The sequence below is a fragment of the Uloborus diversus genome, chromosome 4 (assembly GCF_026930045.1).
Source record: "Uloborus diversus isolate 005 chromosome 4, Udiv.v.3.1, whole genome shotgun sequence".
In the NCBI taxonomy this organism is placed as follows: domain Eukaryota; kingdom Metazoa; phylum Arthropoda; class Arachnida; order Araneae; family Uloboridae; genus Uloborus; species Uloborus diversus.
Window position 1 is genome coordinate 157,480,709 of NC_072734.1, and position 17,392 is coordinate 157,498,100.

The following is a 17,392-nucleotide window of genomic DNA, read 5'->3' on the forward strand; positions in this document are numbered from 1 at the left end:
GTCAAAGATACAGTTGTTGAGGTATGGGAAGGAACAATGTATAAGGCAAGGATGGCTGTTCAAAAAATATAGGTATAGCATACCATTAAACCACTTAGACTGCCCAAAATGCAACTGCAAACTTGAAACGTGTTTTTTTTAAACTACTTTTTTCAATACGGTTGACAAGATATCTCGTTCTAATGCACCAGTTTATTAGAAATTTGGTATAGACTTTCTTAATACTATCAATTTTGTCTCCATATAGGGGTTTCTGTATTTTTTTTAAAACTATTTTTAAAAAATTACTAAAGTTAAAAAAGGAGGCAAAAATGACCTCTTTTTTTCGTTTTTTTTTTTTTTTTTTTTTTCCAAAAAAAAAACAACATTTTATGCAACTTTTTTTTTCCAGATAGGCTATGTCGAGAAAGTTATACATCCTTGCATAATAAGAATCAACCTTAATTTCATGTTTCAGATCACCAGGAGGATTGGAATCTTGTAAACTAGTAGACACCTTTTTTTTTCTGAGTCCTCATTTGCCGGCCTCTACTGATTTCCATTTTGAATTCTTCCCCCCACTATTATACATTTTTATACTTCTCAAGTATCAATTAAAAAAAAAAAAAAAACTGATGAAAAATTGAGAGTGAAAATGTTTAGTTTCTTTTTTTTTTTTTTTTTTTTAATTACGCCCACAAAATCAAGCCACTAGACTAGAATGCCCCCTTAATGCTATGAGGTGAAATGTGATCATTTGATCCTTGATATCTGTGCCCATATTATACAAAATGTTTATTAAACTACCAGATAATCAAATATAACATCATTTCCCTTCCCAGCATTTCAGATGTCAAGCAATTATGATAGGTTAATAACTTAAAATACTCATTTGTTAGCAATGATTAGAAGGAAATAAAAAAAAATTAAAAAAAAAACAAAAACTTAGCATTAATACCCCAAGTAATTGGAGGAGTTTACTTTCAAAACGAATTATATCCAGTTTTATAATTTTTTGACAAAACGAAAAAAAATGTTTTATGCACTAACACAACTGTTAGAATTTCAAATTTTCCACAATGCTTTGGTAGAGTGACTATTGACATGAGTCTTGTAATTTTTCCTCAATTTCATCAGACCTAAATTTTTAGTTTTATTTTGGATATATTCCCTTTTGGTGTAAAACAGTGGATGTCATCCCTTTTGCCAAAAAACATTTTCTAGTTTACTTTCAAAACGGATTATATCCAGTTTTATATATTTTTGGCAAAACGAAAAAAGTTTTACGCACATACACTAACTTAGAATTTTCCAATGTTTTGGTAGAATAACAAGCATAAGTCTAGGAATTTTTTCACAATTTTATCAGACCTAAATTGCCAATTTCATTTTGGATACATTTCTTTTTGGTGTAAAACAGTCCCTTTTGCGAAAAGACACGCATTTTCTTCAGCAATAAACTTTAAAATTGAAACAAAATATCCTCCTTTTTTTATATAACTATTTCATAAGTCTACTTTATTTCTTCGTACTTATTTTATGCTTTTCATTGAACGTTTCAAAAAAAAAAAAAAGAACCTTTGATCCAATTAAGTATGAACAACGAAACCACCCATGCCGATTCGTGTAACAACGTTGTAGGTATTAATAGATCACAATTTTTATGACTATTAATCACAATTTTTCAATTAATCTCAATTTCATCATTAATTAATCAAAATTTAATAGTAATAACAATGATTAAATATTAATTTAGCACTCACAATTTGAGGTTTCACTTGCATGACTGATAACAGACTTGCACAAGGTGCTGAGATCTTTTTATACGCACAGGTCTCATGCTTGATTGGAAATGCTCAGGCAGTACCTCGCTCTATTTTATTTGTGAACTACTTTTGAATTAGAAGTAGCAAATTCAAATTTGGATATGTGCCCTTTCGATATGAAAGTGAATGAGTGGATACTGGCAAATAAAGAGATAAGATCCACTTTGCTGTAAAAGACCCGACGAGAAATAAGGGGATGGATAAACACCGTTTAGGTGGTAAAACCAGTATTTATGCATTTTTTAACAGTAGATATGAACCACCTTGAGAAGAAAGAATTTCATGGGTCGATAGGGCTTATACTAGAGATTCTGAAAAGAAAAAAAAAAAAAATTCTTCCAAAAGTGGATAGAATCCGTTTTGAAAGTAAACTCCTCAAGTATAGGGTTATCACCAATACTAGAAATCCTTCTAGATTTGAAATGAAACTCCAACTGCAGCAGTGTGCAGTTTGTGTGATTCAAGTCATTTAATGGCTTGTATTAAATTATGTCTAGATAGTACTTGAGTACATTCTATAAGTTGGCATTTGTGCAAAAAAGATGTGTTTGCATTTGTCATAGTAAATTTGGGTATTAAGTTGGACTTAGCTAAGTATACATGGTGTGTCTCAAAAAGTGGGCCAAACTTTTAAGGACTTAAAGGATTTGGAATCATTTAACATTGCAGGATCAGAAATGCATTCCTCAATGGAGGGCATTCTATGGGAGCTCTCAATAATACAAAAAGATTCTCTTAAGTAGGGCATGCAATTAAATTGTTATTTTTAGATGATAAAATCCAAGCTATTGAAGCAAAAGTTGAAAAATTGTTGCATGTACAATATACATGTTTTGAGGTTTAAAGAAAACCCTTTTTCCTTAAGTAGAAAAAAAGTGAAAAAAATCTTCAGTTTGCGACGCTAAGAAGCAGCCACCAAAAAAGTCAGTTTGTGTAATTACACTGGAAAGGATTGTTTTTGAACATTTGTAGTATTCAACTAAAAAGAGTGGAAAGACTAACCCTTAGTGCTCCATGTTGAGCTCAATTAGGGGCCATTTCACAGTATTTTGTCCGAATATCAAGTCTGCAACATGACACTTCTTTTGCTATAACTAAACTCAAAATTAAACAATGTGCCAATCAAACACTAAATTAAACAGTTATGCCAAAAATGTGTCATTTTGCATACTCTACATTTGGGCCCTCAGACATGAAAAATTTGCTGTTGTCCTGCTATCATTGCTGTTGTCATTTTATGTTGGGTCATGTCCAACACGTTTTAAAAATGCTATATAATTTTCATGAACTTGAAACCTCTAAACACATATATTTAAAAATCTCTTTGGATTTAGCATGAAGGAAATTTAAAAAAAACTTTAAAAGTTTGAAATAAGCTGATTTTATGCATTCAGTACCTAAATGGAGAACATTTGTTTCTCTAAATTCCCACAGAACACCCTCTACCACGTGATGAAAGTATTTCTGACCCAGGCAATGCTGTGTGATTCTGAATCATCTAGGCATGTTCTATCGCCTCTTAAAGTTCTGCCAACTGCTTCAGAATTACCATGCATATGGTCGACTCAAAGCCAAGCATCATGATTATTGTTAAGCTCATACCCGTTACAAGTAATGTGTTCTCTAGATTTACAGTAAACTAACACAAATTCTGTTGTAACTTTTATTAAAATAGTTTTATAAACATTTTACAATATATTTTTCACCAATCAACTTTTATCAAATATTTTGCATATATATTTGAAAATTCTAATGTAAGCAAAAGTAAAATAGGAGCAGAAATTTGAAATAATTTTGATACAGACGATCAGCATACCTAGAGAACACATCACTGTGCTTCTTAGGGATTTATCTCACAGCTATTCTTCACATTCTAGTTGCATCTTCCGGAATTTCATGCAGAGCAACAGCAACTAGCCAAGGCCATGGTCCTCAAAAAATCCTTGAGGTGTCTCCTCCTACATAAGCGTAAAGTTACCACTAAATTAGTACATGTTGGGTAACAAAGGGTATGTGCATAAATGTTTAAAAAAAGTCATCTCATTGAAACCTCGAATTGAGGTCTTTTTGGGATAGAATTTGGCGCTATGGATTTTAAAGTCAAAACTGGATCAGAAGATTTTTTTTCCAATAGAATGGAACTGACATAATTAGCAAAATAAATTGATGTTGAATGCTAATCTGCTGAAGTTGATTAATATATTCTTAACAATTAAACATATCATAAGTTTGACTATGGAGTAATTAGGCTCCATTAAGCAGGGCATATGTATATGACTTTAGTACAGCAAATGATTTCTTCGTTTAGAGTCATTGCTACGCATTAAATTCATGTCCTACACATGAAAAGATGTCCTTGCAAGCAGCTTGGCAACAAGACTAATTTCAATTTAGTTGTTTTCTATACGAAGGAGTATTTTGCCTGGCCTTATCTATCCCACAAAGGCATGCCTCAAATAACATGCTCATGAAACAAACAAATACTGTTATTCTTTCAAAAGTTTTATTAAAGTGGTTCAAAATCTAATACAGTGTCAAATAAATACATCTTTTGAAAACATAATATCAGGTTTCAATGTTCAAAAGCTAAAACAGATCTAAGCTCGCAGATCTAAATTAAGAATTATTTTAAATAGAGATATAAATGATTAAAAACAATCAACCGTACAACAAAGTAAAACATAGACAGAAAAAGATGAATTGAACATTATAAAGAGAAAAAAATATATATACATCCAGCTATACATCACATTTATAATGTTATACCACTTAATGTTTACCACATTGTGCTTTTACTTTTGTAATATATATAAATAAATCAATATTTTTGAATGGCTAGCACCAATATACAATGGAAGAACTACATTTCTAATCACAAGTGAGGAAGAATGTAAAATTAACTTTTTAATACACTTGTTTCTTTAAATGTCAAACTCCTGTTTCCAGCAAGAATGCAGTGTAAAATATAGAATAAAATTGATGAATAATATGAATAACTATATCTTTGCAATGCACCAGAACCTGACTTAATACCAACTTAAATTAAGATACATCTTCTTCATAATACAAAATTTTGAATACAAAAATACACACCTACTCTATCTTATAAATTTTACACAACTTCTATTCTCGGAAAAATTTCTTCTTCAGTAATGCAATTGTTTAACGACAGTAAAAAGCACCATAGTTTCTGTACTCATTTTCTTTCTTACATTTATAAGAGATTTAAATTTTATTAATGCACAAATAATTTAGAAATTTTTAATATAAAACAATTGAAAAGTTTAATAAACAAACTAAAAATAAAATATATCAAAATTAAAAATATGTATACAAATAAAACATGTACAGTATAAGTAAACTTTTTATAAAATCTAATATATGTGCAGGATGTGTTGAAATAAATGCAAAATTGAATGTCTTGATAGGAAATGAGTTCATGCACATCTAACAATCACATAAATACACCACAATTCGACTAGACACAAATCACAATTGACGCATTAACATCAAGAGAAAAGATGTAATTAAAAATAATGTTAGAATGTTTTGGGGGGGGGGGGGAGGGAATGATAAGTTAGTTAAAAAAGTAAAAATATTGAATTGATCTCAAATTAGTTTTAAAGACGATAAATTTAAGGGGAAAAGCTTTGTTAAAGTCCATTTGATTTTTAAATTTGAATAAATAAAAGTAATTAACTAAATACATATCAATTCTTACATACAAAGATGAACTATACTGCATAACTGAATGCTTATGAGTATATTCAATCATATTCTTCAGGAATGAATGATTGTACAGTTGCGTTGTTTTCATATTGTATTGCTATCAAACAGTTTAATTTGAATAAAATTTTAAAACTGTAAAAAGTGTTATTGATTTCGCTTCTTTCCATTTCTAAAAAAATTGTGGTATTAAAAATATAGTTATCAATGTTGGGTTGCAGAAATTTATTTGGTGATATATAATTGCTTACAAACTAAATTTACTTACGTAAAAGAGGCATTTTACACATTCAAGGGCTAAAATTCAAATTTTTTAACTGGAGAAAAAAATCCCCTTAAATTTATTTATGCATGGAACAACACCTTTTTGTATTCCTACATTCAAAAAGTATGTATTTTATGCCCACCTCCCTCTTATAAAAATTTATCTAAATTTGTAAAAGCTGCTGACTAATTATATTTAAAAATTCTTAAATGTTTTAAACCCTAACTGAACAGAAATACAATTTTTAGCGAACAAAGTTTTCATAAAAGAAGAACATAAATTTTCATTATCTATTATTAGTGATTCACTTTCATGCACAATGTAATTAATATATATATGAATAAAAATAATTTAAATAAATGTTAATTTGCACTTTAAAGGATGAAAACGTTGTACATTTCATTATCAAAGTGCTGTAAATAAGATGGGAAAATAATTCTTAATTGGAAAATTTATTTTTAGATCATTCCAAAAGTAGTATCAGCTCCTAAAAAATTCACAAAAGATCTTTAAAAAAAAGATTTGGAAAGTATTAAGTTTTCAAATAGAACAAATGCATTTGAGCCAAGTGAATTCATGTTCTATTACAAAATCTCTCATCATATGAAAAAGCAAAATAAAATGAAGGCTCTGAGTACTTACTGACATGAAAAAAAAAAAAAAACGATAACCTACAATTTTTTGAAAATAGCAATTTCAGATGTTAAAAACATTTCAGCATAAGTTTGTAGGAAAATGAGACAAGAATGATTTGTCACTCTGCGGAGGGTACTATTTGGCAATAGAAATGTAACATCATCATGCAAATGACGTAATGTGTTCTGTCTTTAAAGGCTTATAGGCAAGAATTTCAAACCTGAGCTATTTTCAAGGGGGAGATCTGAAAACTTTCATAAAAAAGTCCTCTATATCACTTTTTTTTAAAAATCATCCCCAGATACTAAAATAATAAGAGAACAAGTCTATTATTAAATTGTGTAACAGTTCAGCAATTTCAAGTTTAACAAATGCCCAATGGTAAGGTACTTCGCTTAGAAAAAAAACCCCTAGGGTTACACTCACTACTTTGAGGTTGTGCTAATTCTTTCTTAATTCCAAAAAGTAAGTGCAGACTTTTGCTTTTTTATTTTTAATGGCAAGTATCAAAAAACTTCGGAACACCCATTATACTGTTTCTCCAAAAACTATTTGGACAAGTTGTATCGTGGTATCAGAATAACATGCCTAAAAAATTTTTAAGTCGCATGTTTAATTTTTTCTTTGATAAAATGTCTCTTGATGATTGGAAAATGCTTTTAGTAAAATGTAGGATACACAAATATCTCATTCATTGATTAAAGTAGTGATTTGCACATAATTAAAAGTGTAGTATTACAACTTAAAAGTAGTAAAAGGGATTGAATAATAAAAGCCTTATTGTTTGTAAAATGTAGCTTAGTAATGAAATAATGGAGTGCTTAAAAATGTAATAGATATCCATATTTGGCAATTACGGAAAGGTAATTGACTAAAATTGAGCAAACAATCAACAGCAACATACTCTTATAAAAGCTAACATTCTTTTCAGGTTAAGTATAGCAACTTCTGGAATCTTCATTATTATTAATACTAGTTTTAGGTTAAAAAAAAAAAAAAAAGCAAAATCTTAATATGATCAAAAACTAAATTTTTCTTGTTTCTCATTAAATAACGACATGCAAGTATGTCTGTGCTTGCCAGGGTTCGAAAATATCATATACTTTCGAAAATAGATATATATCCGATATTTTCAATCAACACAAACTAAAGTCTTCAAAATAGTAAATGCATCCTCAGATCACTCTTTATTTTCTTGCATTAACACTTTAATTAAGGTTTCTCTCATTATTTATATATAATATTTCATTTTACATTTTTGTCAATTTTAATCAAGTTAATTTAGCAGCAGCCGTTTCACTCATTTTTCTTCTATTAGCTACTTTTACACAGTTATATGATTCAGAAATAAAAAAATATGCATTAGTTGGTGCACAGTCATAAGACATTTTCATTTTTTCTGACCAACGTTTGATATTTAATTAGACACTTTTAATATGATTCAAAATTGTTACATTACTAATAATAAAAATGAATATAAAATAAAAGATAAATATTATATTACTTTGTTGTTAAAAATAGAGTGCATAAATTTTTGGTTATTTTTAATAATAAATGAACAATATTGCTATGGTTAGTATAATTTTTATATTGAAAATACTGTAGTTGAAAAAATAAATATTGAAAATATCATATTTTCGATAAATATCGGATATATATCGTGATATATATCATGAAATGCATCGGCGAACCCTGGTTCTTGCAATAAAAGTATTTAAAAAAGAAAACTAGAAATGAACTACAAATATTGAATTAAATTAGAGACAATTTCTTGGAGATGGAAGCATTTCCATACATACTTTAAGTATCATACAAGTAGGTTACATCAAATTTCTCAAGTGATAATAGGTACATTACGCATAAAAATGATTTAACATACAACTAGAAGAAACACACACATACATTAAAATGTTTTGATAATTTAAACAAAGTTTAAAAAAAGCAATACACTGAATTCAATGTAATATTTTAAAGGAAGAACTAAACTAATCCAAATTCTTTGAGGGCACCTTCAACAGCTTCATCCTTATAAACCAGATAAATAAAATTTAAAAATAATTAACATAGTTAGCATTATATAGCAATGGGGTTGTTTCCTTCAGTCAAAAGTAGTACTTTTTGTCACTGAAATTGATAGAATAAGCAAAAAAAAAAAAAAATAACATGGACTCAAAAAATACTTTCATTTTCCCAACAGTTATTTCTTAATTTTTTAAAATGTCCGATTCTTCAAACGAGTTGCGCTGTACACTTGCTATCAACCATATCGTTGCACATACACGTGAGAAAAGATGCGAATTAAATATTTTGGACCACGAATGGCAACACTGAATGGCATTTCATCATTTGTGAGGTCGTCGGCAGAAGCGTTAAACAATGAAAGAGCACCGAATTAAGTAATTTTTAAAAAATATTAAACTTAAAGAGATTATTTAAAAAATGATCAGATTCTATGTTTTTAAGCATGCTATGTCAGAAAAAAATACTTTTAAAATTTTAGAAACGACCCCATTGCTAATTACATTAAAAATAATTCATAATTTGGGATAAAACATCAGGAAAATTTGAGATAATTCTATAGAACTTTTGGTGCACAAATTTTGGTTTAAGAACATTTCATTAGCAAAAAAAAAACATACACAAACACATAATGTGTCAAATATTAAAAGCAAATTCATACTTAAAAAAAAAAAAATTCTTTTCTCAAAAAAAAAAAAAAATAAATAAATAATAATAATAATAATAATTTGTAGTCTTACAGCTGACACAAAAATAAAAAACATATGATTGAAAAATGAAATAAAAATTCTTTTTATAAGTTAATACTCAGTTGAATTGTGGAGGATAATCTGAAACAATACTTGTATGAAATTGATGTAATTCAGTAGTGTCCAACTATTTTTTACCTGAGGGCTGCATCACATTCTCATGAGCCAGAACACATAAAATATTAAAATACTCAAATTTTTTCAACATAACATGAGAAAACATGTAAGAGGAAAGAAAATTACAAACCTAAAATTGCTATCATTATTTTCTAGATGTTTATTTTAAAAATGCGAATTTTCATCAGTTTCCCAGAAAACAAGATCTAAATATTTGGCACTGAATTGTGACGTTTGTAAATTATTAAGGTTATTTGTAGCATTCAACAAAATTAACCATATGGGTCAGTTTCATGGGCCACAGGGGCAGTTGTTTGGGCATCACTAATTTATATTGAGATGATTGGGCTACGTCCAATGTGGAAACAATATATAATCAAAAATTACTATACACAGTGTTTTAAAGGCAACTTAAAGCTTTTTCTTCAGTGTTAATTTTAAACAAGCCCTAAAAATTGCTAACAAACACAAAGGAGCAAAACTGCACAGAAACTTAAAGGAATGTTAAAAGAAAAAAAATCCTTTTGCACTAGTATGTAGTATAAATAAACTTTTAAAATATGAGAAAGACTCAGAAAAGATATAGTCAGAAAGACTAGTAGTACTAAATTTTGCATGCGGAAAATATACTCAAATTAAAAATTGATTGAAAATGAATCTATTATTTCACAGTGCGTAGTACCTTTTCTGAAATAATCGATTCCTTATAAATTTTTAGAAAACCAGGAAAGATTTATAGATACAGGGATCCATTCAGAATTTTTAGCAACTTACATTGCTATTCCAAGCGATAAATAATGAGAAATGTAAAAAATCATGGTAAATTCAATATAAAATCTGAAGTAGTCCAGCTTGTTCATGGCAAAAGTGCCATTAACGGAGCCGTAATATGCCATTTATAACTTAATAGAAAAAATTTGCAGTAAAGAAACTAAGTAAGAAGAATGGCATATATTTTTTTTAAATATTGACCAATAAAGGCTTCTTAAAATACACATTTGTGACGGGTTTTTCATTGAGACTTGAAAACGTGCATTCCTTTTTACTTGATTCTTTGTGGAATCTTATTTAAAAAAAAAAAAAAAAAAAAAAATTCCATAGTGCATCTTTTGCAAACAAGAAATACACAAGGAATTGATTTTTAGATCCCCTTCAAACTGAATATTTAGCCAAGTATAATGTAAGATTTCTCTAAAAATGTAAGAGTTTGTCCTTTAGATTAATTAAATTAATTCACTAGTATTTTAATTGATAGTAGGCCAAAGAAAAAAGTTCACTGAACCCCAAACCACCCCACATTCAAAGATATCAGAATTGTTATATTATTTGCTGGGAATGAACATGACAACTGTTTTCCATTATTTCACATAAAAAAAAACAGATTTGTCTACTACTTTCAGACTAAACAGAGATCAGAAAACATGATTTTGAGGCTCACAGCTGTAAATTCTGTTCAATCTCAAAATTATATGAAATGATGCAATGAGAATTATTTTATACTAAAAGTTCTAATACACTCATGAATGCTTAGCAATAGCTTAGTTTAAAAGGCAACTGAAATAATTTTAACTTAAAAGTTCACTTCTTTTTTTTTTTTTTTTTTTTTTTATCAAAACAGATTTCAGCTAAAATGACATTATTTTTACAAATCAATCAAATAGTTTTTTTTTTAAATCCTTTCTCAACAAGTGTAAACGTAGTGTTTTTTTTTTTTTTTTTTTTTTAGCAGCTTCCAAGACTAAAACAAAAGTATTACATTATAAGTGAAAAAACTTATAAGTCAACTATTATAAATATAAAAGAAATAATTCTTACTTCTTGTAGTAGATCTTGAGCAGCAATTGCTTTTAAAACATTCTTTTTACTTGTTTCTTGTACTTCACCTCCAAGTAAGAGTTCATCCAAAATAAAATAAGCTTTTTCAAAATTAAAGATTATATCTAATTCACAAACCTAAAACATATAAGAAAGAATGCATATTGTAATTTTAATTAAATAAGATGAGGGAGAGATGCGATCAGCCACTGACACAAAAGAAATTTTGAACAAGGCTTAACTTGCATGGGAAGAATAAAGACGACATTAGACTGCACTGAAAATGTTTCTAGACATCTTCAACTCCAAAGCAAAGCAATATAATGTTGAATTTGATGACTTAAGAGTAGACAATGTAATTTAATGGGACATTCTCAAATAGAAAATTTTACAAAACTTGGAACCTTGTGTTTCTGGGGATCACCTTCCATTAAAACTAAATATGAAACACATGCATTGGGAACCTCTTGTTGGTTTGCTAAAATATTTTTAGTTACCAGTGTGAACACCTACTCAATTTGCAGTTCCTAGCATGTAACTTAACGGCTATTCTAGACTAATGAGTCCAAAATAATACATATAGTCTCTGGATGCTGTAACTGGGCTGTTCAGTGTTGTTCTCATGAAATGCATTTTTTAAATTTTTGGTGCAAAACTTTTGTTTTAAATACCTTTTCTTTATTTCTTACATTAGCATTCCAACTAATGATAATGATATTCATAAAAGCATCCAATTTCATTTAGGTTTTTTGGAGAGATTTTTTATTTATAGATCAACGTGAATTCAACCTTTTAAGTAGATGAGGGAAATTCCCTTCAAACTTAATGCATGGAGGGAATCCCACAGTTTTGTGATGGAGAGAAAGTTGAAAGATTGTTCTTTTCTACTTCAACTTTGAGTACATTATACACACATATTCCTTGTTTTATTTATAAAAATTTTCTGACTTGTGTAGCATTAATTGAACGCATTTTTTATTTATAACATAAGTTATAAGTAATTGAAACATCATATGAGTCAGTGAGAAGCAAAAGTATGTAAGTGGCAAAATTAAAAATTTGGAGTACAAATGGTTTGTAAATCCCTCCTTCGACTTGGGGCAAGAGATATTTCTAGTAGCCCTGGTAGGTACTGTTATACAGCATAATTTATAAAAAAATTTTAATGAAAGCCTTCCTAGGACTTTAAACGCATTTTACTCAAAACTTGAAAATATCCATTTGCATCCCTTTGCTTCTCACTGTCTCATATTTAGTAATTATTTTGTACATGTGTGTGTGTTAAAAATTCATAATTAAAAGTTTCTAAGGTTTGCTGATGACTATTTTCTCCTCTTTTATGCAAAGTTTTTGGGTAACTGATCGGGTTCTGATACCAACCTCTTCAGTTCGTATGTGCATTTACGCTTGTATTTTGTTGTTTTCCTCTATCTTATGCACCGAGTATGTACCCTTTTCTGGAAAACTTTGAAATGAAGGAATTGATTTTGTGACTTTCAAAGAAAGCGATCCAAGACATAAAAAGGCAGAAATTAATACTTAAACAATATTACTTACACTTCCAAAGTATTTGTCGAGCAGCTCCACATAACGATGAATAATTTCCAACGTAAGAAGCTCATTGTCACACTGCTCAACAGCACAGCAAAAATACAAACTTGCATACCTAAAATTTTTCAGAATAATTATTATTATAAATTTTTAAACATCAAGTATAAGATATTACTCAAGTCTGTTTTTTTTTTTTTTTTTTCTTGCTTCATTGTTGATTTTTCACATCTGAATGTTTTTTAATCTAAACCAAGTGAAAAGTTTTTAAAAAATGTTTAAAATCCTTCCCCCCATAACCAGATTTTTTTTTTTTAATTTGAGAAGCATTACAGCTACATTGATTCTTTTCCTGTGAAAAAATGATACTTTAAGTACAACTATTTTTGTTTTGCTGCTGTACGCATGAAAAATTTCTATTAAAGGAAAATATTTAAAAAATATTCATCCACATTCTATTAATTCCGAAGCCAATAACTCAGGGTATATGTCTCATTTTTCATAACATCTGCTTCATATTTATGCTAAAATGTTTTAACATCAGTCTAGCTTAGAGGCAATATTAACAATTTTACACTACAAAACAAAAAAATAAATTGCAGGAAAAAAATTTAAAAACAGAAAATCAGTGAAAAATGATAAAGAAGCAGAATACTGTGGATCCTTAATCTAAAACCTGATTGTATTAGAGAAAAAAGAAAAGAAAAACAGTATTTTCATTCCTGTTACATGACTATAAGGTTTTGTATTTGCAATACATTACAAAAGTAATTTTAAAATCATACATTGGAAGCTTGTGCTAAAATGCAAATTTGACTTGCACAAAATCTCTATAATCGTTTTTTCACAAATAATGAATTTTAGAATTAACGTAAATTCCTCGCCTGCATCACAAAAACTTTCGGAAGGGAATCTCAGAGCGTAAGTATCTGCTTGATTATTTGCTACTAAATATTGGTTTTATAAAGACTTTCATCCCTCTAGCATCACTGAGAGTGGAAGTTCCTACAACGTATTAGTCCAAACATGGCTTTGGTTATGTGTGGCAATGCAGCAGGATTTTTCTTACAGTCTTCTTTAACTTACAAGTCAAAAAAAACCCCAAGAGATTTGCAAAATAAAAAAAAGCCACCTTTTCAATTCATTGAAAGTTGCATGCACAAAACGTTTATTCCAAAAGCCCAAACAAAGGAATGGTTTGTTGAATCGTTTATTCGTCAGGTTAAAGATTATCTGAAGGACAATCCTTCAAGGTCTTTCTGGAGAGCAAGCAACAAAGCATCTTGAGGAGGGCATTGAAGTGCATTTTGTCACTGAATACAATGTCATTAATCTTGCTGATTATTCACGGCATTATTCATGTATTTAAAGCCATTTACACAAGGAAGTGTATGCAAAATCGAGTGCATGCAAGGGGCAGTGTGGAAAATTTCAACTTGAAAGGGTTCTGGAACAGTTGGTACACAATTGCCTCTGCCTTGCACAACATAGGCACATCATTAAAAGCCATGAAAACATAAACGACCAATGCAAGTTGGAAGAAACTTTGGCGGGATGTAGTGCATGACTATGAAAGCTTTGCTCCTGAAGAAATTTACTATTAAAGCAATTCAAAAGGCAGTTGGCTAAGCACTTTGGCAGAGAAGGTTTCTATAGTATCAAGGAAAAGTATATCTGAGAGCTCATTGACTGTCATGAACCAAACTTTGTCAAATACTGACTTTGCAGAATTGGTTAAATCTGCAAGTGAGGAAGAAGACAGAGATAAAATGGAGCAGTTTGTAATTGAATTTTGAAGTCCTTAATAAAGCGAGCATATCTTTGAGAAATGCTAAACCTGTCGGAGAGGCATGATCAGAATATGATGCATTCGATTACATTTGCTAATGATCTTACGTTTACAATAGCTCCTTACAACATTGTCCTTGCTAGCTAAAGCAATAAAAACTAACATCTTTTTCTCATGAAGATGTCTAGTCAGCCAAAAAAATCTCACAATGATCCAAGAAAAACAGAAGATTTATCCTATTCTTTTTCTTCCTTTCCTTCTGATGAATTTCTTAAAAATAAGGGGAGCCCACCTTGGGGGGGGGGGGGGGGGGAGTTATGGCGCAGACTGCGCTACTGATTAGGAGGGGGGTTCTTGATCAGAGGGGTCTCTGTAATATTTGGAGGGGAGGGCATTCTAGGTAATATATAGCTTAAAAAAATGTTTAAAACAGTTTGAGAGATGTTTTCAAAGGTCCAAAATAGTTGGGTATGTTTATTACAAATTCGTATGTATATCCTTTTCCGAATTACAAAATGTTGACATACGCGAAAGGTTTTGGAATGCATCCCTTGCATAAGTGGCAATCTCTTCAGTACTCTATAAAGTGCTTTGTTACAACTTTTTTTTAATGCATTTTCAAATTATTCATTTATAAAAACTATATACTAATATGTTATTTTTGTATTCTAAGTAACTTTTTAAATCCTTAGCATATTGCTTTCCTTACTACAATGGTACCAGAGATCAATCCTGCTTTTAATTTCGGTCCACATTTCTTTAAAAAAAGAAAAGAAAAAGAACTTTGTTCTTTTGCAGAAAATAACTATTTTTGGATATTTTCAATTTCAAAAAAAATATCTTTTTAGAAAATATATCTATCTTTTTTTTTTTTTTGCACATAAATCTTTTACTTGCCTTTTGTAGACAACTTTCAATTCTCTCCATTCTAAGAATGAACACATCTTGGGTTTTCTGGCAAGAATTGTAGTTACAAGTTCTCTTGTAATTTTTTTCTTCAATTTATCAGGATGTGCAACATACCATTTTTGAAGACGGAGTTTTCCTTGCCGACTAAAAAGCAGCATAAATTGCATCTGGAACAAATATTAATTAGATAAAATAATAAAGTGATAACAATGAGAGATGCATGATATTTTGTTACAACAGAATATTATAAATTGCAGTGTTGCCACTGAGTTTTGCTACTAAAAATAGTAGCTTGAACTATGAAAAATAGCCTCACATTTTTTTAGAACAAAACATCTATGTAATATTAATGCAATGATACTTTAATAAATAGATATATTTTGACAACATGATATGTAAGTGGGATCACTTATAGCAAAGGGGTTAAACCTATACACAGGACATTTTCCCTTTTTCCGAAAATTTTCCCTCAACAACACTAAAAAAAAAAACTACTTCATACTTCAACTAACATTTTCCAAACTTCAGTTCAACCCTTTTCAAGGACCACTAAAGGAACAAATAACTAACCTTTTTGGCATCATTTCACTTTGATTGTCAATTAAAAGTAACAAGACTGGCTGTATGAAAAAAATGAGACGTCTCATTTGCGATATTCCTGATCCCGCAAAAATTAGAGCTTTCAAGAATGAATGTTATAAGGCTACAAGAAATTAAAAAGCAAAGGTTATTTAACATTCATTTGGAATGCAAATAACCGCTTATAAAAATTGTAGGTAGTATTGGAAACTAACTCTCTGCAAAAACTAATAGGTACTCACATATTTCTGATCACAAATATTTAATTTTCTACTTTTTAAAATGCCCATTTTCAAAAAATAAATGCAGCAAAAGTTTCCAATTTTTTTTTCTTTTTGTAAGTAGGATGTAAAGCAAATTTTCAATTTTTTTCGCTTTGGAAAAGAGGAGTTTGATATTTTAACACAGTTCCGCCACATAGAGAAATTTGCCTTTTCTCTAAAATAGTCACCATCTTTTACAATCCATTGCAAAATAGTCGTTTTTGGCCATATTTTGGCTAAAATAGTCGCCATAGTCACCTTTGCTTCAAAATAGTAGCAATGGTCACTTTTTTAGCTGCAAACAACAGCATTGTAAATAATTAGAGATTCACCGATACATTTTGCCGAATACCGAGTATTTGGTTAACATTCACACTAAACACTTTTAAACTGAAATCAACAGTGAGAATCTGTTTTCAAAAACAGGGAAGGTTTATGAATCAAAATGTAATAAGCTGCAACCTGAAACACCAATCATTCCCCTGTATCATAATTTACCGTTATTAAGTTGTAATGACTTTGTTTTTGCACATTATTAGCCAACGACAAATGATTCAAATGGTGATTCTTACTCAAAACATTTAGTATCTATTTTAAAAACATTAAAAATTCTAGCAAAATATAACAGCAAATATGTTCAACTTTTTGAAAATTGAATACGATACATATATTCATGTGTAAGTAGGTAGTAGAGCTGTTAACATTCATGAGCTTTTTTAAAGGCTAAATTAATAAATATGTAATCATCTATGCTGGAAAAGAATCGAAAAAGACGAGAATAGTGATAATTTTCTATGGAAATAATATGTGAAGAGTTTGAGTAAGTTCCAATTCTAACTAGCATTAGTATTCACCTTTTGGATCAATTAGGGGTCACTTTCTCGGCTATTTAATGATATAAAGATACACAAATTACATTTACAAAACATTATATCAAAGAATACCGCACAGTTAGAAAACAAGAGCTTTTTCACCCATATCCTTACCATTTTTAATGAGATTTCTTGTCAAGTCCAGATCACGAAAAAATCGTATAAATCAATATTATTTATTTATGGCGAAAAAATTATAAAATGTTGTCAGACTCAGGCATCGGCCATTAGAATCTGTCAAGTTGTCGGCGCTAGGGGGCGCTAATGTTCCAAACATAGAAGTTATTCACTTCAAATCAT

General features: G+C 29.5%; 2 protein-coding genes across 2 annotated transcripts in view; both read right to left on the minus strand.

The window, feature by feature from the left end:
- LOC129221224 (astacin-like metalloprotease toxin 5) overlaps positions 1-2,244 on the minus strand; it is an 89,744-nt gene extending 87,500 nt beyond the window's left edge. Inside the window, exon 1 of the mRNA XM_054855677.1 lies at positions 2,241-2,244. The gene's annotated coding sequence lies outside the window, so the exon portion shown is untranslated. The remainder of the gene's footprint in view (positions 1-2,240) is intronic.
- A 1,195-nt stretch (positions 2,245-3,439) lies between these two features.
- LOC129221226 (AP-1 complex subunit sigma-2-like) lies at positions 3,440-17,342 on the minus strand. The gene is made up of 5 exons (XM_054855680.1): positions 17,207-17,342; positions 15,367-15,545; positions 12,690-12,798; positions 11,133-11,270; positions 3,440-3,763 (listed from the first exon to the last, which is right to left on the minus strand). Exons 1-5 carry the CDS (start codon positions 17,207-17,209, stop codon positions 3,719-3,721), a joined length of 474 nt encoding a protein of 157 aa, XP_054711655.1. The 5' UTR covers positions 17,210-17,342; the 3' UTR covers positions 3,440-3,718.
- Between the last annotated feature and the right edge of the window lie 50 nt (positions 17,343-17,392).